Source organism: Saccostrea cucullata, unplaced genomic scaffold (genome assembly GCF_032062105.1).
Source record: "Saccostrea cucullata isolate Sc308-1 unplaced genomic scaffold, CSIRO_AGI_Scuc_v1 ctg296, whole genome shotgun sequence".
Lineage (NCBI taxonomy): Eukaryota > Metazoa > Mollusca > Bivalvia > Ostreida > Ostreidae > Saccostrea > Saccostrea cuccullata.
Window position 1 is genome coordinate 152383 of NW_026924047.1, and position 26481 is coordinate 178863.

General features: G+C 35.0%; 2 protein-coding genes and 1 non-coding gene across 3 annotated transcripts; 2 read left to right on the top strand and 1 right to left on the bottom strand.

Moving 5' to 3' along the window:
* Positions 1 to 570: 570 nt before the first annotated feature.
* On the bottom strand, positions 571 to 8034 carry LOC134265566 (uncharacterized). Its single transcript, XM_062747793.1, has 6 exons — positions 7876 to 8034; positions 4002 to 4062; positions 3837 to 3908; positions 2629 to 2771; positions 2278 to 2377; positions 571 to 769 (listed from the first exon to the last, which is right to left on the bottom strand). The coding sequence occupies exons 1-6, from the start codon at positions 7958 to 7960 to the stop codon at positions 664 to 666; spliced, it is 567 nt and encodes a 188-aa protein (XP_062603777.1). The 5' UTR covers positions 7961 to 8034; the 3' UTR covers positions 571 to 663.
* Positions 8035 to 8105: 71 nt separating this feature from the next.
* Positions 8106 to 8178, top strand: Trnak-cuu (transfer RNA lysine (anticodon CUU)). Its single transcript has one exon. It is a non-coding gene; the product is annotated as a tRNA-Lys (tRNA).
* Positions 8179 to 16467: 8289 nt separating this feature from the next.
* Positions 16468 to 26289, top strand: LOC134265568 (protein mono-ADP-ribosyltransferase PARP12-like). Its single transcript, XM_062747794.1, has 8 exons — positions 16468 to 17537; positions 17759 to 17891; positions 18140 to 18415; positions 18909 to 19098; positions 19509 to 19735; positions 20158 to 20317; positions 22171 to 22310; positions 24224 to 26289. The coding sequence occupies exons 1-8, from the start codon at positions 16544 to 16546 to the stop codon at positions 24639 to 24641; spliced, it is 2538 nt and encodes an 845-aa protein (XP_062603778.1). The 5' UTR covers positions 16468 to 16543; the 3' UTR covers positions 24642 to 26289.
* The last annotated feature ends 192 nt before the right edge of the window (positions 26290 to 26481 follow it).

Sequence of the window (26481 nt, forward strand, 5' to 3'; positions counted from 1 at the left end):
TCATCTTTTTTTTAAAAGAAGGATTTATATGCATCTCTTTACCCAAGAACATTTACATAATTCATTATACTTTATTAATTATCATTTAATTTTATTAATTACTAAGTATTAAGGAAGTTCTAGACACAAAGGGAAAAATGTTAATGGACTTTAAGAAAATTGTATCATAAAAAAGGTGTACATAGTCATAATGAATTTTTCTAATTCACTTTGCCATATTTCTCCAGGCAAAATGTTACTAAGACGATGACATATTAATGTACAGTACTGTCATAACTGTTGTTTATTTACATTATAAAATACATGTAAATAACGTATTAAGCCACATCATAAGAATATTTCAGTTTAATCTATATAAAATTATGCCACCTACTGTAAAATTTCAATTTAATCAACCTCATATCATGGGCAGATAACTCTGACTGAATAAAACTACCAATGAATTAGAACAGTAAGGAATGTTTAGAGCTTCCTAAAACCAAGCATATTAAAGATTCATCTCAAAGAGACAAGACCTAGATTAAGAACTTCTTTTAAGTGTCACTAAAATAAATACATGGTTCACTTTCACACCACACTCTCACACACAACAAAGGATTCTAATGAGCACTGTTGTGGGACAACACAGATGAAGCACTATACTACTGATGGAGACGGCCGACATCAAACCTCCAGAATCTCCTGCTGATCGGCCAGGGACAGGACCCCTGGCCCCCCCTCAGGGGGATTCAATATACTATCCTCTATATCTTCTTGTATATCATCAAATCTACAATACAATAGAAGTCAAATAAACAAAAAGCTCAGATTTACAGGACTAGATTAGCCTTGAGGTTTCAAAAAGGTTTTATAATAAAAGAAAGGAAAAGAAAAAGCGGGATAAACGACAAAATATAAAACATTCTCACAAGAATGGATAACTGGTACAAGTGTGTGTTAAAATTTGAATTAACATTGAAAAATAAATTGAAGAGTGTCTTAATGTTGAGAGGCTATTTTTTAATGGTACTGAACAGATAGTCTTGGTTACCAGGTAAATAATATCAAAAACATATACTGTTTTTTATGCGCCCAGATTGAAAGATCAGAGGTGTATATTGTTTTTGTCCTGTCTGTCTGTCTGTTTGTCTGCAAACTTTAACCTTCGCCATAACTTTTGAACCATGAATGATAGAAACTTCATATTTGTACTCCACTAATGAAGCTCTTTCAAACGACACCAAGGTCAATGACCTTGTGACCTTGACTGTGACCTATATGCTAAAAATAGAGGGTTTTTTTTGCAAACTTTAACCTTTGCCATAACTTTTGAACCATAAAAGATAGAGACTTCATATTTGGTATACATACAACACTTATTAAGCTTTTTTAAAAGACATTACCTCGTCTCCGAGCATAACTGTCTTTTGGGACACTTGAGCAGCTTCAACTGAGACCTCCTCGGCAATGACATTGTGACCTTGACAATGGCCTATACGCTAAATATAGCTTTTTTGATGGCAAACTTTAACCTTCACCATAACTTTTGAATGAAGAAAGATAGAGACTTAATATTTGGCATGCATACTCCACTAATGAAGCCCTTTCACATGACATCAAGGTTAATGACCTTGTGACCTTGACTGATTGACAGATTGAGAGCTCTTTCTTGATTCAGTGGGTGGTGGTGCATGGCCGTTCTTACTGTGTCTTATATGCTAAAAATAGCTTTTTTGAACCTTCACCATAACTTTTGAACCATGAAAGATAAAGACTTGATATTTGGTATGCATACTTCACTAATCAAGATCTTTCAAATGACACTGAAATCAATGACCTTGTGACCTTCACTGTGACCTTTATGCTAAAAATTTTTTTTTGAACTTTGTTGCTGACGGGCGCATAGTGTTTCACAAACACATCTTGTTTCAATTTATTTGAAAATAAAAAAAAATATCTTAAGAAGAACAGAAGAACACTTGAATTTTCTTAAAAAGTAACCGCTTTTTAAAATACATGTATGAGAATAAGAAGATAATACATCAAGGTCAGGTTACATTCTACCACATGTATGTCAATAATAACAGTGTATATAAAATGATATAATTTCTCCCTACACAACATTCATCTTACCTATATCTCCTATATAGCAGGTTGAATTAAAGAAGAGAGATTGTGTTATCGTTATTGAAAAATAAAGTATTTTCACATTTTTTCACAACTCTTAGCCTTATTAATTGAATTTTTGTCTTGGTAAATGATATCCTGATATTACCACTATCTGCTACAATGACCTACCTGTCATAAGTTGCATTATGGGATACTTTTTCTAATGACTGTTCTTCATTGTAACATGATTTTAATCCATAAAATACACTACTAAATATAAGCATGACACCTGAAATAGAATAAAACAGATTTCTTAAAGCAGTAGTCAGTACATATACAAGTGAAAATAAAATCAGTTATATATCCCGGTATATCACTTCTGATGCAGCTTGGTAAGACTAAAATACTTTATCTTTTCAACATTTCAACTTTGTATTACTGACAAATCTGGAGATTTACAGAGTGGCTATAATGTGTGCTTTTCCACTTATAATTTGCTGTATCTGTGTCCGTTAACAGTAAACATACCACAGTACTCACCTGTTATGATACCCATCCATACTGTATGGGGCTGGATGAAGCAGGGTATTGAAAAACAGAAGTAAAGGATGCCCTTCTTCCAATTATCTATCCATAACACTGCATCCCAGAGTCTCTGACAGAGTGATGTGGAGTCATCATTACTGAAATCACAGGAGAAATTGTTAGTTTAACTAGGTCTATTAATAATATACAGCTATTAAAGTTTATCACTGAGGGAGATGCCAGTTCCCCAAGACCAGGACTATTTCCCTCGGTGCACTGCGCCTCGGGAAATGGTCCTGGTCTTGGGGAACTGGAATCTTGCAAACTCCCTCAATGATACCGGTATAACTGTTTTATTATACTGATACAAATTTAATTTGTAAAGGTCACCTATTTAAAAAAAATATCCATTTACAGATGAACTAATCATTATTCTCATAACTGAATAAAATCGCGTAAACCGAGCCGCAAATACCAAATTAGAAGACAGTTATTCCCTTATTCTAATGCAATCATTGCATTTTGTTTGTTGTTTACATCTTATTTTGTTGAGTTTCGTTATATGAAATACGTCATGGAGCATTGTGTTTTTGCATCACTCTATTATGACATCACAATGAAAAGCTATAACTGCGAATTAGCATGACTAGCTTTGGACAGAGGGATTAGCTCAAAAAAACTAACGCACAAGGATTCACAGATTCACAGCAATTTCTAGAGAATTGTTCAGATCTAATCACTTAATTTTATATAGGGAAAATCATTAGGGGTATAATAAATGTAAATAATTCCCTAGATATCTCTGTGAATGGACTAATCCCCGTAAGATATTCAAATGAGCTAATCCCTGCTTCAGAGGCTAATTCCATGGTTATCCATAATCCTCTAGATTTAACTTTTGTATCGGTCTAATATTTTACTGGACTAATTCCTGTGTGTTAGTCCAGTAGCTACTTCCCCATCATTTGTAATCCTCGATTTTTTTTTTATTTTTGTATTGGTATAATAAAACAGTTAAGAAGTATATTATTGAGGGAGTTAGCAAGATTCCAGTTCCCCAAGGCCAGGACTATTTCCTGAGGCACATTTTGCTACGTTAACTCCCTCAATGATTTACTTTTGATCCCTTGAATTTAGGTTACAGTACATTGGATCCCTTGAATTTAGGCTATAGCACATTGGATCCCTTGACTATAAGCTACAGCACACAGTACAAATCTTACCCTACACATACTAGGACACACATGTTGATGGCAAACACAGACTCTAGGAATGTCACCAGGATGGCTACAATACTGTAAAATAAGAAGGAATTCATATCATATTCTTAACATGGTACTTAAATCTAAACCAAAAAAGTCAAAGAATGACAAGACTAGACGACTTACATCATGTAGAATCCCAGATAATGTCCATAGAATGCTGCCTCCACCCCTACTCCCCACAGACCTACAAACAAAAAGTAGAGATACAAGTATTTATCTACCCCTACAGACCTACAAACAGAAAGTAGAGATACAAGTATTTATCTACCCCTACTCCCCACAGACATACAAACAAAGAGCAGAGATACAAGTATTTATCTACCCCTACTCCCCATAGACCTACAAACAGAAAGTAGAGATACAAGTATTTATCTACCCCTACTCCCCATAGACATACAAACAAAGAGCAGAGATACAAGTATTTATCTACCCCTACTCCCCATAGACCTACAAACAGAAAGTAGAGATACAAGTATTTATCTACCCCTACTCCCCATAGACCTACAAACAGAAAGTAGAGATACAAGTATTTATCTACCCCTACTCCCAACAGACCTAATTGGAAAGTAGAGATACATATATATAGGATCTCACATGATTTGTAGTTGGATATGATTTTTATCCAACGAGTTGTGTGGATTTTATCCCCGAGCCTTGGAAGTAGGTCTGTAGGGGTGGATAATCATATCCAACTACAAATCATGTGAGGTTCTTTATATCCCATGTTTTTTACACCACGAACAATGTTTGATTCTGTTTTTATATAGGACTCCATTTCATTTTACTTCATCACTCTAATGCAAAATCCATTGTGACGTCACAACTGTGTCACAACTGTGTGATATGAAAACGATATCACATGAGCTATATCAACGGGATAAAGGGTTAAACTTAGGATAAATAATTATATACAATGTACATGTACATTTGTATTATTATAACAGTATAACTTCATCCAAAGAATTGTATCACATTGAATTGAAAGGCATGAATCATCAGATCAACTAGTCTATGCATGAAGCACAGGCACCCCTTCTCATAGCTAGCAGTTATTCATCAAAGGCTTACAAACATATAACATGCAGTCATATTTATGAGAGTCAGCCCCACCCTTTCTTATTCTTATTATCTAATTTATTAGGTCTCTGATCTCAAAAGAGGGAACTGTTTGTAAATACGCAATTACTAATGTGAACAACTAAGTTTATTATAAATACATTGATCAGTTTTGTAAAAAAAAATCCATTCATTCAGTCATTCATTACACATTGCTCCATAATCAATTTATAATACATATCCCATGTCACAGTTTCAACACCTGTTAATTTTTTTTTCTAAAGTGACCTTTATCTAGCCTAGACTGACACTAATATGTTGTCTAGTACCTGTGTGTACCACTTTTTATCTTTCTTACTTAAACTGAAAAGAATAAACAATTTTCCTCCAACTAAATAAATTGAATCCCACATTCAGTGGACTCTGCTCAGGCCTACAAAACTAAGGACTTTTTTCTAGTGATACTAAAACTAGAGCTTACATTCTTCCCATTTTTTGAGCAAGAATAGGTTTGTATATTATACCAGTATATATCTGGGCTAGGCTAGGTGTATGCCAGATGACAGAGGGTCTACTTGTTGATTTTTCAGAGAAGTTCAATTTCTCTGAGTGTAGCAAACCATTCTGTAACAAACAATAGCAATAGTCTACAGTTGTCTGGTGTCCGAGTATATTCAAATTGTGATGTCACGCGTGCACATGTAAATGCATGTGCGTAATGACCATTCTCTTGCTACACTATCTATATACATTAATATAATAAAATAATAAAACATTTAATCCAAAAGTATTTAATATGGTAGGGCACATGAACAAGGGTGTGAATCTATTTAAAATTTGGATAGCTGGTCATGTGGACATGGTTGAGGAGGCATATTTACAATATCAATCAGATTGCAGCGCATAATACAGTTTTGATACCTGCTATATATTATATTGTAGTATAGTTGTGACAGTTTAAAATTTCAAAGCATTGCGTAGAAAAACAACAGAGATATTCAAACCCCGGCCCCCTGAATCTCTTGTCAGGTGCTCTAGTGAGGTATCTGGTCAACTATTAATATATCCTTATAGTCACTTTTCAAAGCATTTCCTTGTAAAAGTTATGGTCCCAAAAGTACACCAAGTCATTTCACTCATTTCCGCGCAGCACGTGTCATTTGCGCGCAAAATGACCTTCGTTGTGCACACTACACAGACACCTATGTAACCCTAAAAAGGTTTTAACATGTTACATGAAGTGAGATGCAAAAAACAAGATGTACCTCCAGTCAGGTGCTAATAATAATAATAATAATAATAAGAAACCGGTCAGGTGCTCTTCATGAGCTATATATCTTTACCTCTGGTCAGGTGCTCTGTTGATTTTTCAGTGTACCATGGTAGTTCAATTTCTCTGTGTGTAGCAAACCATTCCATAACAAATAATAGTCTACAGTTGTCTGGTGTCCATGTGACGTCAGTGCTCAGGCTCCATGCAATGTCATACGAAAACAGCATATAGAATGTAATATGGTAGGGCATATGAAGGGTGTGAATCTATTTAAAATTTGGAAAGCTGGTCATGTGGACATGGTCGAGGAGGCATATGTACAATATCATGTCAGTTGGCAGCATGATACAGATTTTTTGTCAAAGTTTTACCTCCAGTCAAGTGCTCTTCTGAGCTATCTATACCCCAAGTCAGGTGCTCTAGTGAGGTTCAACAGTAATTGAAACCTTCTAACTGTCACTTTCTCCCTCCTTTAAGGTCTTTGGACCTCCAGTCAGGTGCTCTTCTGCAGTCTATCAACACCTTCCAGAACATGTCATGGTTTGACATGTTACATGAAGTGAGATGCAAAAAACAAGTTGCTCCTCCAGTCAGGTGCTTGACTGAGCTATCTGTGCCTCCAGTCAAGTGCTCTTCTGAGCTATCTGTACCTCCAGTCAGGTGCCCACCTGAGCTATCTGTACCTCCAGTAATAACGTGCCCACCTGAGCTATCTATACCTCCAGTCAGGTGCTCTTCTGAGCTATCTATACCTCTTGTCAGGTGCTTGTCTGAGCTATCTATACCTCCAGTCAGGTGCTTGTCTGAGCTACCTGTACCTACAGTCAGCTGCTCGTCTGAGCTATCTGTACCTACAGTCAGCTGCTCGTCTGAGCTATCTGTACCTCCATTCAGCTCTGGCTATCTGGCCACTGGTGAATCAGTCTAACCATCACACAGTATTTTTTAATGGACCAAAGAAATTTTAAAATTTTCATCAGGGGCAGGATATATAATAAATAAATACAGTATATCAGTAAATACAAAATTAAGTGTTAATATAGCTTTTAAGTTTGACTGTTTTGATGAGTTAAAATAATCCATGCTTACAAATATTCATGGCACACATCCAAAACTTTGAATGACATTGTGTTCTCTCAATGAATGGATAAATATTTTTAATGTAGGCTTACTTTTTACAAGATAACTTGAAACTGGTATTGTTTAAGGTCTTTTTATGCATATCAAATAATTATACAGTTCAGTGAAGGAAAAAAAAACACTTTAATAGAAGAAAGATTATTAAACTGTGTTATTTCCCCTCTTGTAGAAAAGAATTAATTTTAACAAGTCAGAATAAACTACTGTAGGTATTTCAAATTTTCAGTCGGTACAGATGACTTGATCAATGCATATCGAAGAGCATTGTTTAAATCTGAAATTAACTCACTTAGATCTAGCCTTCGCTTTTAACTCTTAAAGTTTGTTCACTCGTTTTCTCGTCATTATTTTGAGCTTTGAATTCTGCTTCAAATGAGTTTCTGTGTAAAACATAATAATAATCAGCGGGAGCACATGAAAAGGTGAAAATGAAAATAATAAATATGATTCCAAAAATAGATCTGGGGAAAGTGGCGTGATCCTCAATCGCACCACGTTGCTATGCAATAATTCTTAATTCAATCTTACCCAAGGCTGTTATCAGTCCAAAAAATCTACAAAATCCAATATAAATATTCCACAACATGAACGTACACCTTCTGTCGCACCCCATAATAAAGAACGGTAAAAAGTTCAAGAAACATACAGTACAACGTGAGTTCAACCTCTAACTTACAATAATACACAAAAACGGAAGTACCTGCAAGGGACCTTTACTTATTTATCTGTTAAACGTACACTCCCTTGTACAGTATGTAGCCCGGCTAGCTCAGTCGGTAGAGCACGAGACTCTTAATCTCGGGGTCGTGGGTTCGAGCCCCACGTTGGGCGATTCACTTTTTTTCATTTTTGTCTCGAGTTCTTTCATGTCATTCAATGTTCTATAACAGAGAAAACTGCGGGTTCTGTCGATAATTTTCAAATAATAAACGAGAAATATCATCGAATAGCACAATACGTTTGTTATACTATATTTGTAAACTTCTGTATATTATATTGCTTTCATATTCTCTACATATCCTAAGACCAAAGACATGCTGATACAATCAACGCCGTTTTGTCAAAATATTCCTCTCAAAATAATTTTCGCGGCCTTTGAACCCCTCTTTGTGGTATTTCTTCTTCTTGGATTCTTTACCACAATTATAACAGGCTTTTTGGCATCTTTGCATTAAACTGAAACGCCTAAATACACAAAATATGAGTTACTAACACCTGTTACATCATTGCTTTGAACATTGTATGCCTGTAACCTGTTTAATTTTTTAGTTTGAGTCGAAGGTATAAATAGGATGCTTAAAATACACACCAGGGCTACTTATTTATAACTTTATTATTTAACAAAAAGGCCCAATTTATTTTAGTTGTTCAAAATAAAATCAGGTAAGACTGACATACTAGTTTTAAGAAACAGAACATACCCGGTATAAATATTCTTATACTTTACAAATAACTTTCTAAATTCTAAGATGTGTAAAATTTATACAGATAATTTGTTTCAAAAGTGAGCACACTCATATAAGATTTTGCATCAAATCAGTAAACCAGTATTATACACTACAGCTGAAACTTATTTCAAAAATCATTTGAAAATAAATTGAATAATTAAACAAATTTGTATTAGCAGTTATAAAAAAAAGTAAGGGGGACTAAACTTGCTTTTTTCTCTGAACCCAAATACTTTTGGATGTGGATGGAGTAAAAAAAAATGTTGCAAATATGGTCATTCCTCATTCCGGTGGTTAAATGAGCATTCTCTCCCTTTGATCCGACCAAAAAAAAATGGAGCCAAGAAATCAGAGTCGTAAACTCTCCCTTTGACCGGGCCAAAAAATGGAGCCAAGAAATCAGAGTCGTAAACTCTCCCTTTGACCGGGCCAAAAAATGGAGCCAAGAAATCAGAGTCGTAAACTCTCCCTTTGACCGGGCCAAAAAATGGAGCCAAGAAATCAGAGTCGTAAAGGGGCGAGGGGGGGCTCCTCCTATAATGATGATAAATCCAAGCCTAGATGACAAAACTGACATATGTGCAGTTGTGCCCCGTAATAAATTGCCAGTATATAATACTCATTAAATAATATATGTGCTACACATTAATTAAAGCACAGTCAATTTACTGAAATAGTTGTGTTCCATTAAGGTATTATTATTCTTTTTTTTCCTTTTTAGGGTGGTGAGGGAGGCTTGCTATCCCCCCTTTCCAAAATTAAATTGCTTAATACCTACGGACGGACCAGTAAAATAATTCTTTCTTTTGATAGCCCAATGTCATTTTTCTTTCTTTGCTACTTATAACAACTTTTTACAATGTTAGGATTCCGCAAAAAATAATGAATTTACATACCTATATGACGAAATAACTTTTGCTTTGCTATTAAGTAACTAAAGTTGACACATCTGGTTTCTTCCCTAAAACAATCACCAAAGCTGGCAATAAATAAAAAAAATACTCGAGAAGTTATATACATATATAAATGTGCAAGTTTTATTACTTGTCTTGATTTTTTTAAAAATAAACCAATCTTCACCTTGAGATTATACACGTACAAATATATCCAATTATTACCGGCCGCCAGGAGGCGGTCGGTTATATGATATGAAAGTTTCAAGTCGCTGTGCGTTTCTGCGGAGTTAACAATTTAAATAAAAATATTCAACATTCATCATGTTCATATCGCTGGCGAGTCAATATTAAACAAAGATTGTCTAAATGTTTAGAAAAAGCACAATAATCGTAAAATTAAATTTTATAAATAATGGGGTAAATATTTCATCCAATCCTGATTGACAAACTCTGATATAACTGAAGTGCGGAGAAAATTGGTACGAGTGTTAGGCATAGTCTAAAACAAAGACCGTGTTGTAAATCAACAATTTTACTTTCTCTTTTTAAAACAGGATCTGCTGTATTTCTTTGAAATGAAGTGTATATTTATTAACCATTTCCTATAGATGTTTTTCAAAAATATGATGAAATATTGATTTCTTAAAAACAAAGAATATTACGACATGTTCGTCCAGGAGACTAGGATAGTGCGCGTTTTACAATGTGCCTAACACTTTCCCGCCACATCTCAACACCAAAACAAAGAGATTGAAAGAGAAGTAATGTAGTGGTGGATCTAGAAGGGGGGGGGGTTAACATCCCTTAAGAGAGAGAGCGAGGAGCCCCACATATTATATATTTGTTGCGTTTTTATTAAGTTAAAATTATAGCTAAGTTTCAACTTTAGTTTTGTACGTTTTATGTAAAAACTACTTAAACAGCAAACTCACAAGAGTTCGTTAAGTTGTACCAAACTGAGTGCAGAGACGCAGAGGACTATGCACAGTTTATATTGTCTATACATGTAATATTGTACATGCATTAATCATGAAGAAAATCGGCATTGTCGCATGCATTTTTTTTTTCGTGTCACGAGGATATTTTAACAGAAAAATATAAGAAATTAAAAAAAAAAATTAACCCAGCAAATGTGAGTTTCTAAAATAATTTCTACAGTTATATAAATTGGTTTGCGGCCGATTTTTGACGCTTGCGTCAATATGTTTCTTGTATATATATATATATGTGGAATTACTACACAAATACATGTAGCACCCTAGCCGTAATTGTTTTCCCGTTATCCTGATTTCTTTGATTCTGCTGGACACAGCATGTAGTTGTTGTTCACCAGGTGGTCACTGAACATGAAGTAGCTTTCTTTCCTCCTCTTACGTAAGACGGTGATCGAATAATGAGCGAGACCGTAAGCACGAGGCTGCGTGGAGTCGCCCATCTTTGATCTTTCCTGGGAACCGCATTTCCTACTCGTGTTGCACATTTTCTTTCTGAAGCTGAGTTAAACTTGGTACACAAATCAATTTCTGCAATACATATGATTAATTTTAAATAAAGTCGTCGTAAGAATTTTAAAATCCCAATTTTAGTAAGGACCCAACAAAGAATATATTTATAGTATGTGGAGTTAGCTTACTTTTAATTTAATTATTCATTGACTCGGTAGAATTTGGTTCGCTTCAAGTATACATGAAGGACGTTTCACCTGCATCTCAATATCAACAAGAAACATATTGACGCAAGCGTCAAAAATCGGCCGCAAACCAATTATTAATTCTTTCATAATACAATTAGAAACTAAATTCTTATATTTATCTGTTAATATATATCCCTATGACATTAAACATTTGAATGCGACATTCCAGGGTTTTCTTCAGTACATAATACCTGTACATTTCTACATGTTCAATGTATTTAAGCAACTTACTCATAGTCCTCTGCGTCCCCGCACTCAGATTCATTTGTACAAACGAACTCTGGCGGAAGTTTGATGTTTAAGTAGTTTTAACATTTAACCATCAAAACTAACGTTTAAACTTATCTAATTAGAGATAGTTTAACTTTAAATAAAACGTAACAGCTATGTGGGGCTCCTCGCTCGCTCAGAGGATGTTGAAATCCCCATATTCCCTCTAGATCCGCCACTACATTTTTTCTATATCTTGTTTTGGTGTGAGATGTGGCGGGAAAAGGCTTGGCATATTGTAAAACGCGCTTTGTCCTTGTCTGTTGGAGAAAAATCTCCTAATATTCTGTCTGATAATAAACTAAGATTAAGTCATATTTTTGAAAACTTTCCGTATTAAAAGTACATTGTATATTTATATTTACACGTCATTTTAAATTATATATACAACAGATCCTGTTGAAGTAGAGAAAGTAAATTTGTTTATACATGTATATAACGCGGCCCTTGCTTTAGACTATGCCCAACATGTGTGCTTATTTCTCCGCACTTCAGTTACGTCGGAGTTTGTCAATCAGGATTGGATGAAACATTTAACCCATTATTTATAAAATTTTAATTTTATGATTATTGTGCGTTTTTGTTTAACATTTAAAAAATCTGTCTTAATATTCTATTACATGAATGTTAAATATTTTTTATTCAAATTGTTCTAACTCCGCAGAAACGCACGGCGACTTAAAACTTTCATATCATATAACCGACCGCCTCCTGGCGGCCGGTAATAATTTATTACAGAACTAAAGAGGCTTCACAAGTATGGTAATTGCTATCACTACTGAAACCCAGTCCCTAGCTCCCAAACTAGAATTCATTGTATTTAAACCCTACTCATTTTAGGAGCAATTAGTTCTTCACGCACACTCACTACTGTAATGAATATATCAACTATAATGGATATAATGCATATCTTACAAATGCAAAAAATTATGAAAATATAACACTGATACAAACAGCTCTTGATGAGTCTAGCAGATGTATGTGTGAACACATTTAACCTAAAACAACTTCGTTTATGAAAACATTAGGTTGTTGAGGTGGGGAGTAAGATTGAACTTCTTTCAGAACCAAAATTTTCTTTTCAAATGCTACCACTTACCCTTCTATGATTACACTGCACTGTGTCGGTTGGAAGGGGGTTGGGCATAACCAACGCCCCAATGTTCGATGCCTTTACATTGTCTATCATTGCAAAAAATTTGGGAAGGAGGGGAGTCCTCCATAGCCCCTTCCCCCTGGGTTCCAACGCCTATGTAAGCTATGTTACTCCATCGCAGATTCTATCTGTTAACTGCGTGTATACACATACCGCAAACAAGTCACAGTAGTTTCCCGCGCTTTTGCAGTTAGACATTCATACATATCCATATACATTGCCATATCTATACATTGTAAATACGTAAATACACGAACCATACCTCAGCTCTTTTCTACACTATACGTCCTCTCATGGTAGAGGTTTTAATCAAAAGACTAAAGTGTACATTTTTATACAGTGTATACTGATCTGCAAACTCCTGTTTATCGGCACATGCACTTTTAAAGTTTTGTCATAGGTTGATTTTAATTTATTGAGCAGTCCATACAATATTGAATATATATTATAGCATCATGTCATTTTCAACACTTACCGTTGTTAGCATGCTTCTCCTTCGGCCAGGACCCAGCCGCACACTGATGTTTGTTTATTTGGTCGTTGCTGCACAGTATTACCAAAAGCAGTCAGAAACAGGTCAGCGTGAATCCGTTTGTATACACGTGTGAAACCATGATATTATATCATCAACGAAGAGCTCGGATTTCACTTGATCCAGGAGCGAAAGTCTTAATTTGATAACTTTGATCATTTTTTTTTTCCGAAAAAAATAACAAATAGATAAAAATTACCAAATATATGACATAAAACAACACGTATGTCGGGTGAAGGGGAGAGTGGTCAACATCCCCACCTTTTGTGTCTTCTTTTTCTGTAATTTTTTTAAAATGTTTTTGATGCTAGTCTTTTTTTTAAAACTCTTTTTGTTGCCGCAATGAGCATTATGTACAGTATTAAAAAATGTACCCCCCCAAAAAAAAAAAACCAGAGACATTTATTATGAAATGACAACATATAATATAATACATAAGACTGGGAGATAATGTAACCTTAAAACACAATTCCTGAGAAAAATTATTAAACAATTATGCAATAACAATTGGTCTCGCAGTATGTGACTATTACATAACATACAATATGTACATAATTTAGCAAAATAGGTGGCCTCCAAAATATGGCCTTATACATATGAATAGGCTCAAAATTCTATTATTTGGCCTAAATAGGATATGACCACACAATATAATATACATATAAAAAGAAATTAAATTACAATGAAAACATAGACAAGTCACATATGAGTTTGAGGTGGCCTAATGTACAATTAAAGTCTGTTTGGGGATGGAGGTGGGTAATCCAAAAAATATTTCAGCAAATGTTTGGCCGTCTTGTCTTTACAATAGCAGTAGATTCTCTTATCTCAAAAGGATAAAATTACCGGGGGGTCCCCACATCTTATGAAGATGATTTCCGGCGTTCATGAGGGAGAATCTAGTAATCGGCTTAACAGTATGCGCAGTTATTTGTGTGTTTAGACAGTAAATAATTTTAGGCGCTGTATAAATGCGCTAATCAATATTACGTATTCTATTAATTGTTGGACCGATTTATGCTTTGAAAAGTTTCCTGCTTTATCCCAAACTCCTGTATATGAGTTGATATAATATGCATATAGTAATGTTACTCAGGAACATTGATCTTGACTGACAAATTAGAACATGAACACAGACGGAAACTCTCAGGAACTTATTTATAAAATATCATTTCTTCAGAAAGATGTACTGGAGAAATGATGCGAGAATAGATTAGTCATCAGAATATTTTTTTTTTATTTAAAAACCTTACCATTGAATTAATAAAATGAATTTTACTTTCTTGTACATGTTTTTCAATTTCTAAATTCTTTAGACTGATTATTTCTTAAGGAAAATCTCCACTTGACACTTTTTTAAAGCTGTTTTTTAATCAGTAACATTTACTACAACTGTGCCACTAGTAAATTAAGCAATCAATCATTCTGGACAAAAAATTATTCACTGTAGAAACATAACTTAAAAGTGAATGAACAATGTATAATTTCATGAGCTTAACGGGTCATATGATGCTGTTTAAATAACAATTATAATTGGATATTGTTAATTACAAATAAATATTTATTGAGGAGGATTTGTTTTTAAAAAAATATTCATATATTGGGTTATAGAGAAGTTTGTGGGCTAGCTATAAATAAAAACTATAAAGGTATACAGCAGAGTTTGTACACTTTGAATTGTCAATGTTTTCGTAAGCAATGGAACGACAACGTGGTGCAACCTCAAAATAGGATATCGTATTTCCACAGTGAATCCAACGGAGAATGAAAATCTGCTATCCAATTTTCACAAATGCGGTTGGACACAATTGACAAATTTACCTCATTTGTCAATTTTCTGAGATCATGATCTCTATAAAATTTTTTTTTTTCAAATTCTCTAGAGAGTGCATAAAAAAGACGCCGGTAAGGGGTGATTTTTCCCCGAAATTAATAATCTTGAAGTTTAACTTTTGCAAAACTCGCATAAACTTTGAATTGTTTGAACAGCGTTGAGAATGACGGTAAAGATGGATTCAATAGCAAGAAAACTTAAAATTTATCTTGTGATAGTCCAAGATAAAATTAGCCTTTTGCTTATCATTGGAATGAATAAGCTTGATGACAAAATCAAAAGAAAGTTGAGACTGGAGCAAATGTCTGGTTAAACAGCAAAAGTTTCGCGTTCTAACGCGAAAAATTTACTTTTTTTTTTTTACCTACGAAAATGAGCTCATTTGGGCTTTCGTACTATTGAATATATTATATACATGTAATATATAAAAAGTGACTAATAGGCCAAAATGGTCGTGTATTTCAATTCTTGTTTTATGTTTATTTGTTTGCTTTTTTTTAGTTGTTAATAACACATGTCACTATACTGATTAAACCTGTTTACCGGAAATATAAATAGGCTGCTTTATTTTTAAATTTTTAAAATAAGAAAAAAAAGAACTCAATGTTTGATATTAAACAAAATGAAGAAAATGTAAGTGGCTTTTGAAGTGTTAAGTACTTTTCCACTGAATTTTAACAGCGTTGTTCTTGTCTGACAAATTACAGGCACGTTGTATCAGAGAGTCCCGGCCCGAGAGAGGAGGGGGGGGGGGGAGGTGACCTCCACTATTTTCCAAACATAACTTTACAATGTTTAAAATGTTCTTTGAAAGACCACCCCCACGTTCTGTAGTAAAATCAAATAAGGATGAAATAAGGATAATATAAAATTTAGACGAAGAAAAGTTGAGCTACAAAAAAGTTGGAACCCCTCCCCCCAAGAAATAGGATTTCGGAGTTTGGACTGAAATCCCCCTTTTAAAATGACACTGTGTTCCTGATTTAGTTCCAAAAAAATAATAAATTTAAAATCATAAACAGCGCAACTCTTTCAGATACTTCGTTTTTATTCAGAATTTTTTTTTATTTGTTCCAGATAGTGTTTTAAATAACTTTTTTTCTTTGAATAGATCTATATGCAATTACATTCTAATAAAAGGTAAAAAAAAAATAAAGGAAAGTTTTTTTAATATTAAAAATTAGAAATTTGAATCTTAGTTGCTGATAATTTTAAACAAGTAATAGGAAACCCATTTAATGAACGAGTTATCCAAATGACGCAATGTCACAAGACCGGAAATTCCTTTCCTTTCGTACTTTCTTTTTCTAAAAAAGGAAGTAATGGCTTGATAGCGTCGTCATTAGTGAGGGCTGTAAACGAGGAAAATGTCCTTCAATCCATTTGTTTTGTCTAGTGGGACAGCCCCCCAAGCAAACTTCATGAGACAAATGGTCCCTGGAATGCCGATGCAGGTCGCACAGTTTCCCCAGCAGATGCGACCGATGGGAGATTTTAACCAAGTACCCCAGTATCAAATGCAACCCCAAACACAGATTCCACCCCATCTCCAGTATCAACACCAAATGCAGCCACAATTTATGCAGTATCAGCAACCAATACAGCAGATTCAACCACCTGTTGCTGAAGTCTACGAACCACCACAACCTGTGCCAAATGTACAACAGCAGCCATTGGTGCAATCCCAGCCCTCCCAGCCCCAGCAATCCTCGTCTTCTGGACAAGATTTTAACCAATCCATTGTCAGGAAATCCATAGAAATTCTCTGTCAACACAAGAAACCCATTACTGCAGCTGAATTATCCCAACAGTTAGCTTCGCATATAGTTAGATTAAGTGAAAAACAGCTCATTGAGGTTTTGAGTAATTATCCAAACAATTTTACAATTTATACAAAAGAAGGGACAGATGATCACATTCTATCTGTCTGCACCAAGCTAGGTCTGTGTAAGGAGCACTGCTCTAAACAAGGACAGTGTCCTGGTATCCCGGTGTGTGATGGACTCCACATCTGCAAGTTTTACCTGCTGTCCAACAGCTGTAGAGTCGAGAAGCAAGGCAAAAATTGTCTTTTTGGCCATGATCTGACATCTCCACATAATATGTCATTGTTGAGACAGAATATGTTGGAGCATTTAAGTGTACACAGTATTAAGAATCTATTTCGTACCACTGAAAGCAGGGGAAGAACCACCATGCCAAGTATATGCAAGTTCTATAATATAAATGTAGGATGTCGGGCCCAGGAAGAAGGGAAGGCTTGTCCTTACTTACACATCTGCAAGTTCTATGTAATAGGACAGTGTAGATTCGGGAAGAGGTGCAAGAGAAGTCATAATGTTTTTGATCAGCAAATTACAGGTTTGTATTGAAGAAGGATTATGTAGCATGCATAATTTTCAATTTCCATATCGGATGCCATTTAAAAAAAAAAATTAAATTCAAATGTTACTTACAGAATAAGTTTGCTCATACATACTGTATAAAGGGACTATGTTATATATTTGTACAAGTATATGCCATTGTTTATGACCATATAATATATTTTATAGAGTAAACTAAATACTTTATTTACTCCTCAGATATTTTGACAAAGTATGGGATCAACACAAACAGAACTCCCAAAGAAATTTTACAAGAGATCCGTAATGTGGAGTTTGATGTTGGTGACGACGCCAGTAGCCAAGCTTCTGCCCATAGTAAAGATCCCTACAGGTAGTGTAGCCTCGGTCAATACTAAAGATAAATAAGGGTAGTCAGGTAACCAAGCCACTGCCCAAAGTAAAGATCCCTACAGGAAGTGTAGACTTGGACAATATTAAATATCATACAGGTAGTCTAGTAGCCAAGCTTCTTCCCTTAGTAAAGATCCCTACAGGTTGTCTAGCTTTGGTCAATATCAAAGATGCATATAGGTAGTCTAGATGGTTCTATATAATTTTTTATTTGATTTATTTTAACAGAACAGGGATAGACTCAGATAATGAGGACCCTTCAGAAAGTGAAGATGTTTCTGTCAATTCCTCCGATGATCCACCAGCTGATATCTGTATATTTCACCTGAGAGGGCGCTGTGCCTTCGGTAAAAGTTGTCGTAAATCTCACAAGAACATGACGTATCAGTGGCAGTACCGTAAGAAGAACCTGAATCAGTGGGAAGACTTCCAGCACCCTCACAACGTCGAGGTGGAGTACAACTTTGGTGATGTCGCCAGAAGCGAGTGTTATGTCAAAACTGAGTATGTATCTCATCAGTTAGGCTTTAATGCAAGTCCAAGTTTTGGTATTCTTTATTGGTTGAAGTAAATGTAGGATAAATGATATTAAAAATGATTATTAAAGTGTTCACGTTTATTTCTGTTTGTTAATACATATACAGTGGACCTTCAGATATCCGGACGCCAGATATCCGGATGCTTCAGTATCTGGACGCCTTTTCATCGGAACAGAATTTTTAAATATTATTCTGTCTTGTTTAACTGGTGATTCAGATATCCGGACGCTTCACATATCCGGACAAATTGATTAGGAACCAAAGCGTCCGGATAAATGAGGCTCCACTGTAATATGAATTTGGAACCAAAAATACATGTAATCATGTATCTACTACTGCATATTTGTTTATGTAATATTTTATTCCATCTGCCTGTTCCAAAGGTTAAAGAGTTAATTGCTAGCTGTTAACAATCTTGGAATGCATCTGTGCTTTCTATAGCATTTCAATCATTTTAGGTCAGGAGTGTTGAAATTAAACTTTGACACAATGGAAGGCGTTCTACAGGAGAATAATCAGGTGATAGTTCAGATGACCCTACGTCGACTTTCTACACCCTCCTCTGAGGTGGAAAAGTTCCAGCCACTGGCCACAGTCTGGAAATGGTTCTGGCAGAGTGAAGATGGAAGCTGGCAAGAGTATGGACAGGTATAAAGAAATTAAATTACTCACTATTTTATGTGTAGCTTTTTTCAGTGTAAGTGGTAGAGCACACAGAGGAATGACGTGTCTTTTAACAATCCACCTCTGGCTTTCTTGAGCTGAATGGAGTGTGCTTAGACCAAATTTTTCACACTTTTATTCTAGTATTGTTATAAAAGTTTCATCCATATTCTGTCATCAACCACCAAGTGAAGTTCAGGCAAAATTTGTTTGTCATTCCTCATTAAGTTTGAATTCTCTGAATAGTGAATACTTATTGTATGTCAAAAAAAATCTCAAATTATGATTTAATATTTGTAAAAAAGAAATGTGGTAGATCATCATTTTGGTGTTCCCCAAACTGATGTTAGTTATACAGATATACAGATTCACTAAGTAGGATTCTCTCTATATAGGGAGGATACGGTGCAGGGGGATATCAGTCAACAGTGGACAGTTCCAGTATGGAACAAAACTTCCTGAAGAACCCCACCGGTCAGCTGCAGTTCAATACCCTGGGCTACGAGTACCTGATGGATTTTGAGCAGATGATTCAGCAGAATCTCCAGTCAGGAACACAAAGAAAAGTCCGCAGGCGACCAGTGTATGTTGACGAGAAACAAATGGAGAAAAACAAGAAAAAGTACGTTTCAATCTGTTATGAAGTAGTATTAACACATATTTATTAATTCTGAGTTGTGACAAGACAAGTAAATATTGTATGGATATGAGATTTAGATTTTGATCAGTTGTGTCCATGATATTAAATCATGTTTTAATGAATTTGTATAAAGATCCTTGTGAACAAACTGTAATGCAAAGAAATGTGAACCCAACGGTCAAAATATATCTGGTACATGAAAATTTAAAATACGTTTAAATAAGGACATTCCTATAACTGGAAAAAAAATTAATTTTAAGAAAACTTGAATGCTTTAATGTGTGTTGCAATATAAAACCATTATCCTCACATTAACAAAAGAAAGCATTTGATTGGTTAAACATGCCACTCAAAGAGAACAACAGTCTCCAACTGAAATAACATAAAATGATTTATTGCTTCAGAGCACCAGAACCAGGATCACAGACAGGAAAAGAGGTATCCATGGTAACAGGTCCGGCCTTGACCCGCCCGATGCAGAACTACATACCAGCAGAGTGGGAGATTCACTTAAAAATGATGGGAGGCCAACAACATGTCATAGAGCACTTCCATAGGACGGTGGTAAGTAGAGTATGTCAAGGTCACATTATATTAATAGCACAAGTACAGGATAGATAGAATGTTCTATCGTTAAAATGATAAATGTCCTATGGATCCGGTTTAACGATAGAATTCATTCCGTGTATTCACAATGTAGCCAAATAAACACGGGCGATAACTTGTACTCAGTGCATTTACTTTGAACAATCAAGAGAGTTCTGAACGTAAACATGGCGTGTAAATTTGAAACGAGAAAAAACATTGAGAAAATAAGTTGAATTTTCGTCTTTATCTGGATTATACTTTAAGTTTAAATACTTACACAACCCTAAAAAGGTTTGGTATAATTAATTTGAAAGTTATTTTCAGTGCAAATCCCTTTGAATTCTTCAAAATCATTTCGGAGCGATTCTGCAATTTCTTGCTACATTGCGAGTATATGGGAGGTATTCTAACTGTGGTGAGGGCTTGTCCCGAGACACAGTTAGATTATTCTAACTAAAGTACAGGATTGTAGCTAGTAAACCATTACGCATTATAATAATAGCACACCCACAGGATTGTAGCAAGTAGAACATGTCAAGGTCACATTCTATTATATAACACATTCATAGGACTGTTTAAAGTAAAGTTTGTCAACGTAACAAGGTCACATTACATTCACCCATAGGATCATCAAGTAGAGCATGTCAAGGACTTAGTACAGTATATAACACATCCATATGATGGTCGAAAGGTTATTTATGTCAAGGTCACACAGCATCATAGAAAATCTCCATACTACTTGGTTAGATATACAGTTTAAAATTTTGCAGAATCATGGAAAAATTTCCTTTGCACTTTATATAGTAGAATGATCAAGATCACCAGGGAGAGAACATTAAAACTGTTTTATAGAGCATCTCCAAATGTTGTTAATAAAGTTATTAAAAAGGAGGAAGTTGTAAATTGCAGCATCTACTACTCTCTAAAGCATACTTTACCTTAACACTTTGCTCTTTACATAACATGACTTGATTCTTATAAGAAAATTAATGTAATTTACTAAGGCCTAAAAAAAAAATAAGTTTGTTTCCTGTAACCCGACCGACCCATTCAAATTACCCCCGGGTGGATTTTTTTTTCTGACAAATAGCAAAACTTCGTTTGATCAATTAGCAGATTCCATTTATTAAAAAAAGAAAATTAGCTTGTAGCTTAAATTGAGACATAAAATATGTCAACCTAGTTTACATTTACCTTAGTTATTAAGAGTAATCATTATTATAATAACAATTTCCCCCAACAACTTTCTGAAGTTTGTTTTCTGCCGCTAGGTAGCCATTTTGGATGCCATGTTGGGTGTCCACTGTAAATATGACACCTAGTATATTCAGTCCGGGGATGTTTGACCATTCATAAGCAAAAAAAAAAAAAAAAAAAAAAAAAAATATTCCCGACCTACCGACCCTTATTTTTTTTGGAATGTTACAGGAAACAAACATATTTTTTTTTTAAGCCTAATGATATGGAAAGTATTATAATTCTTTGGTCAATAAGTCTTATTGGTGAATAAAATAGAATTACGGATACATCAAAGTACAATAAACATATTACATTTAGTGGTGTATTCTATTTAGCAATTTTGGCAGAAAGCAGAGTCTGCTAAATCAAGTACATCACTAAATCTCTTGTATATCATACATTTCTATATAGCAGATTCTGATACCTATAAATCAAATCTACGCTAAGTTGTTGAAAAATGAATTTCCGCCAAATATCTTACAGCCAAATATAATACATTTACAGTAATTCCATTGGTCCCAGTGACTTCGTTATAACTGAGTTTTACTGTAACTATTTATAAATAAAGGTTCAATATTTCACATATACAGATAACTGGAGACAACTCACCCAAGATAGCAGAGGAAGTGAAGAGAATCAAGGAACTGTTTTACCAAACTATGTCCCCCAACCAGTATATCACCTGTATAGAAAGGGTAGAGAATGGAGAGCTCTGGATGAACTATGTCAGGTAAATAGAGAGAGTAGAGAATGGAGAGCTCTAGATGAACTATGTCAGGTAAATAGAGAGAGTAGAGAATGGAATGCTCTAGATGAACTATGTCAGGTAAACAGAGAGAGAGAGAGTAGAGAATGGAGAGCTCTAGATGATCTATGTTAGGTAGATAGAGAGAGAGAGAGTAGAGAATGGAGAGCTCTAGATGAACTATGTCAGGTAAATAGAGAGAGTAGAGAATGGAGAGCTCTGGATGAACTATGTCAGGTAAATAGAGAGAGTAGAGAATGGAGAGCTCTGGATGAACTATGTCAGGTAAATAGAGAGAGTAGAAAATCAAGGAACTATTGTACCAGACTATGTTCCCTAACCAGTACATCACCTGTATAGAAAGGGTAGAGAATGGTCGGAGAGCTCTGGATGAACTATGTCAGGTAAATAGAGTAGAGAAGGGAGAGCTCTAGATGAACTATGTCAGGTAAATAGAGAGAGAGAGAGAGAAGAGAATGGAGAGCTCTGGATGAATTATGTCAGGTAAATAGAAAGAGTAGAGAATGGAGAGCTCTGGATGAACTATGCCAGGTAAATAGAGAGTAGAGAATGGAGAACTCTGGATGAACTATGTCAGGTAAATAGAGAGAGTAGAGAATGGAGAGCTCTGGATGAACTATGTCAGGTAAATAGAGAGAGTAGAGAATGGAGAGCTCTGGATGAACTATGTCAGGTAAATAGAGAGAGTAGAAAATCAAGGAACTATTGTACCAGACTATGTTCCCTAACCAGTACATCACCTGTATAGAGAGAGTAAAAACATATATGGAAGCATCTTCAGGTGGTGTAGATTCAAGTTTGTTCATATCATGACCCCCACAGGTAGAGTGGGATAACATTGAACAATTCTAGATGAACTATGTCAGGTTAATAGAGAGAGAGAGTAGAGAATGGAGAGCTGTAAATGAACTATGTCAGGTAAATAGAGAGAGAGAGAGTAGAGAATGGAGAGCTCTAAATGAACTATGTCAGGTAATAGAGAGAGAGAGAGTAGAGAATGGAGAGCTCTAAATGAACTATGTCAGATAAGCAGAGAGAGAGTAGAGAATGGAGAGCTCTAGTTGAACTATGTCAGGTAAACAGAGAGAGAGAGAGTAGAGAATGGAGAGCTGTAGATGAACTATGTCAGGTAAATAGAGAGAGAGAGTAGAGAATGGAGAGCTCTAGATGATCTATGTCAGGTAAACAGAGAGAGAGAGTAGAGAATGGAGAGCTCTAGATGAACTATGTCAGGTAGATAGAGAGAGAGAGTAGAGTATGGAGAGCTCTAGATGATCTATGTCAGGTAAACAGAGAGAGAGAGAGAGAGTAGAGAATGGAGAGCTCTAGATGAACTATGTCAGGTAAACAGAGAGAGAGAGAGAGTAGAGAATGGAGAGCTCTAGTTGAACTATGTCAGGTAAACAGAGAGAGAGAGAGAGAGAGAGAGAGAGAGAGAGAGAGAGAGAGAGAGAGAGAGAGAGAGTAGAGAATGGAGAGCTCTAGATGAACTATGTCAGGTAAATAGAGAGAGAGAGTAGAGAATGGAGAGCTCTAGATGATCTATGTCAGGTAAACAGAGAGAGAGAGAGTAGAGAATGGAGAGCTCTTGATGAAGTATGTCAGGTAAATAGAGAGAGAGAGAGTAGAGAATGGAGAGCTCTAAATGAACTATTTCAGGTAAATAGAGAGAGAGAGAGTAGAGAATGGAGAGCTGTAGATGAACTATGTCAGGTAAATAGGGAGAGAGTAGAGAATGGAGAGCGACTAGATGAACTGTGTCAGGTAATGTCTTGTAGAGAGATTAGAAAATGGAATATGGAGATCCATGGATGTTCTTAATTAATTAAAGTTAAGATTTTTTTGCACAAGGCTAAATAATTTTTTTTGTGTTGCAGCAAACGTGAGAAAATGAGCATGAAGAGGCGCCCAACAGGAGACGTGAATGAGAAAAGGCTGTTTCACGGCACGTCTAACAAGTTCATTGATGCCATCTGCAGACAGGGATTTGATTTCCGCTTCAGTGGTCAGTCAACAGGGTCAAAGTATGGGAAGGGAAGTTACTTCACTAAGAGTGCCAAGTTTGCTGACAGTTACACGGACCGCAGTCGCGACAAGGAGATGTTCCTGGTACGAGTCCTGACAGGGGATTACACGCAAGGCGACAGCAGTATGGTACGACCCTCACCCAAAAACCCACAAAATCCTTTTGATTTGTATGATTCTTGTGTGGATGATATGGCAAATCCCAACATCTTTGTCATATTCACATTTGATCAAGTTTATCCTGAATATGTCATTAAGTATCGATCTTAGAGTGTTTTATAAGGAAGGAACAAATACAGTTGAACAAAGTATCTCAAACATCATAGGGTCAAATATCATGGATAAGTCCAAGGGATCAGGGGTGTTGAATGCATATTTGACTCTTAACTTCAGTAACTCAAACTCTTAGATAGCTTCAGTTTTTGACAGGCCCACCATATTTGAGATATTCAGCTATAACTGTAGAGTAGGAAATCCATAATACATGTAATTTGTTGGGATAAATGAATTGCGTTCCATTTCCTTCATCTGTAGTGTAGAAAATCATATCATCTGTTGTTAAAAAAATTGTTAAAAAAATAAAAACAAATCAATGAAATCATTTGGTTGACTCATTTGCCATAAAAACATAATATGAATTGACTATTGTCAAATTCTTTTTATTTGGAATATTGCAACAAACCAAGCAGTGTGTGACTGATGAGTTGTTTTATTGCCAAGTAGAGGAGATAAATGGATGTATTGTTGAGCTTCACTCTTAGTTTTTGTCAACTTAATATCTGAGCTACATATATATGAGAAGGCAATTTACTTATGGTTAAAAAGAAGTAGATTTCATTCAAGGCTATGCATGTTCTTACATATTAAAGGCAAATTTTGAAAATACAGCATAGAAATTGTTGTTGACTAGAAACATTATCCTTGTAAAGGATGTACTCATGAGATCTGAAATTTTAGCAGTGGTTCACTTCTTTTAAATAAATGTTTAGTATAGGCCTATAGGGTAATATTGAAAGCGTTTTAATGCTACAGATTGAATGTTCAAAGTGAGGGGTGTATTTGAAGATTTTTTTTTACTTTGTTAATCATTGTATATCAAAATTTTTTATGAATATTTGATGTCATTTGAAGGTATCTGTATATGTAATCAAAAAATCTGAAAAGCATGGAGAAGCAGTATCATATTAGGGTTTCCAAATAATTTCCAAATGAGGAGGTAAATTGATCCAATTTTTTATATAATTAGGAGGCTGTCTAAGAATTTTTTCCAATACTAGTAGGTAATGTTTCAATTGTGAAATTTGAAACAGCAATGTCAAATTATTTGAACAGTGAAAAATAGTGTCCAGCCTCTTCTTATTGGAAATCTTGTCTTATGATGCAATGTTTTAATTTACCCTGAATGCTTTTTAAACAATCACCACATGGTCATTTAGGTTTTGTTATTGTCGTTGATGTTCAAGTTTTCATGATGATGTTAAGCTGTTTGACCATTTCTGAACAATGTATAAACATTAGGATTCTATTTTAATAATCCATGTGTCAGAAAAATGTAATTCTGGATTGGAAACAAAAATCAAGTTATGTATGTGCTTCTCCATAAATCCCCATTATGTGTAGATTGGGAGCTTACTAATTATGTACTTATTTGTACCTATCAAACATAACACTTGTGCAAAAAATGAAATTGTTACAGTGAGTACTCTGGAAAAGTGATATCCCTTGATATGGTTGTATAATTTTTATGTTTTCTATATGCATTAGTTTTTTTTTCTGCTCTCCTTTTTTGTGTTGGTAACATTTCTTTATTTTGTTTTAGGTATTGTTTTTACAGTTTTAGTTTGAAGATACACTTTGTATAGATTAACAGACTGTAGTTCAATTGTAGTCTTCAAGCAAATGTGAATTTTTTAGCTCTACTGGTCAGAGACCAGAAGAGCTTATGCGATAGTAATGTTTTATTGGCGTCCGTCCGTCTGTCTGTCTGTCCGTCTGTAATCAATTTTTCAAAACGCTACTCCTCCTACAATTTTAGTTTGATTTCAGTATAACTTGGCACACAAGTAGACTACACTAAGATACATAGAATAGTGCATCGGTTTTTGATTTC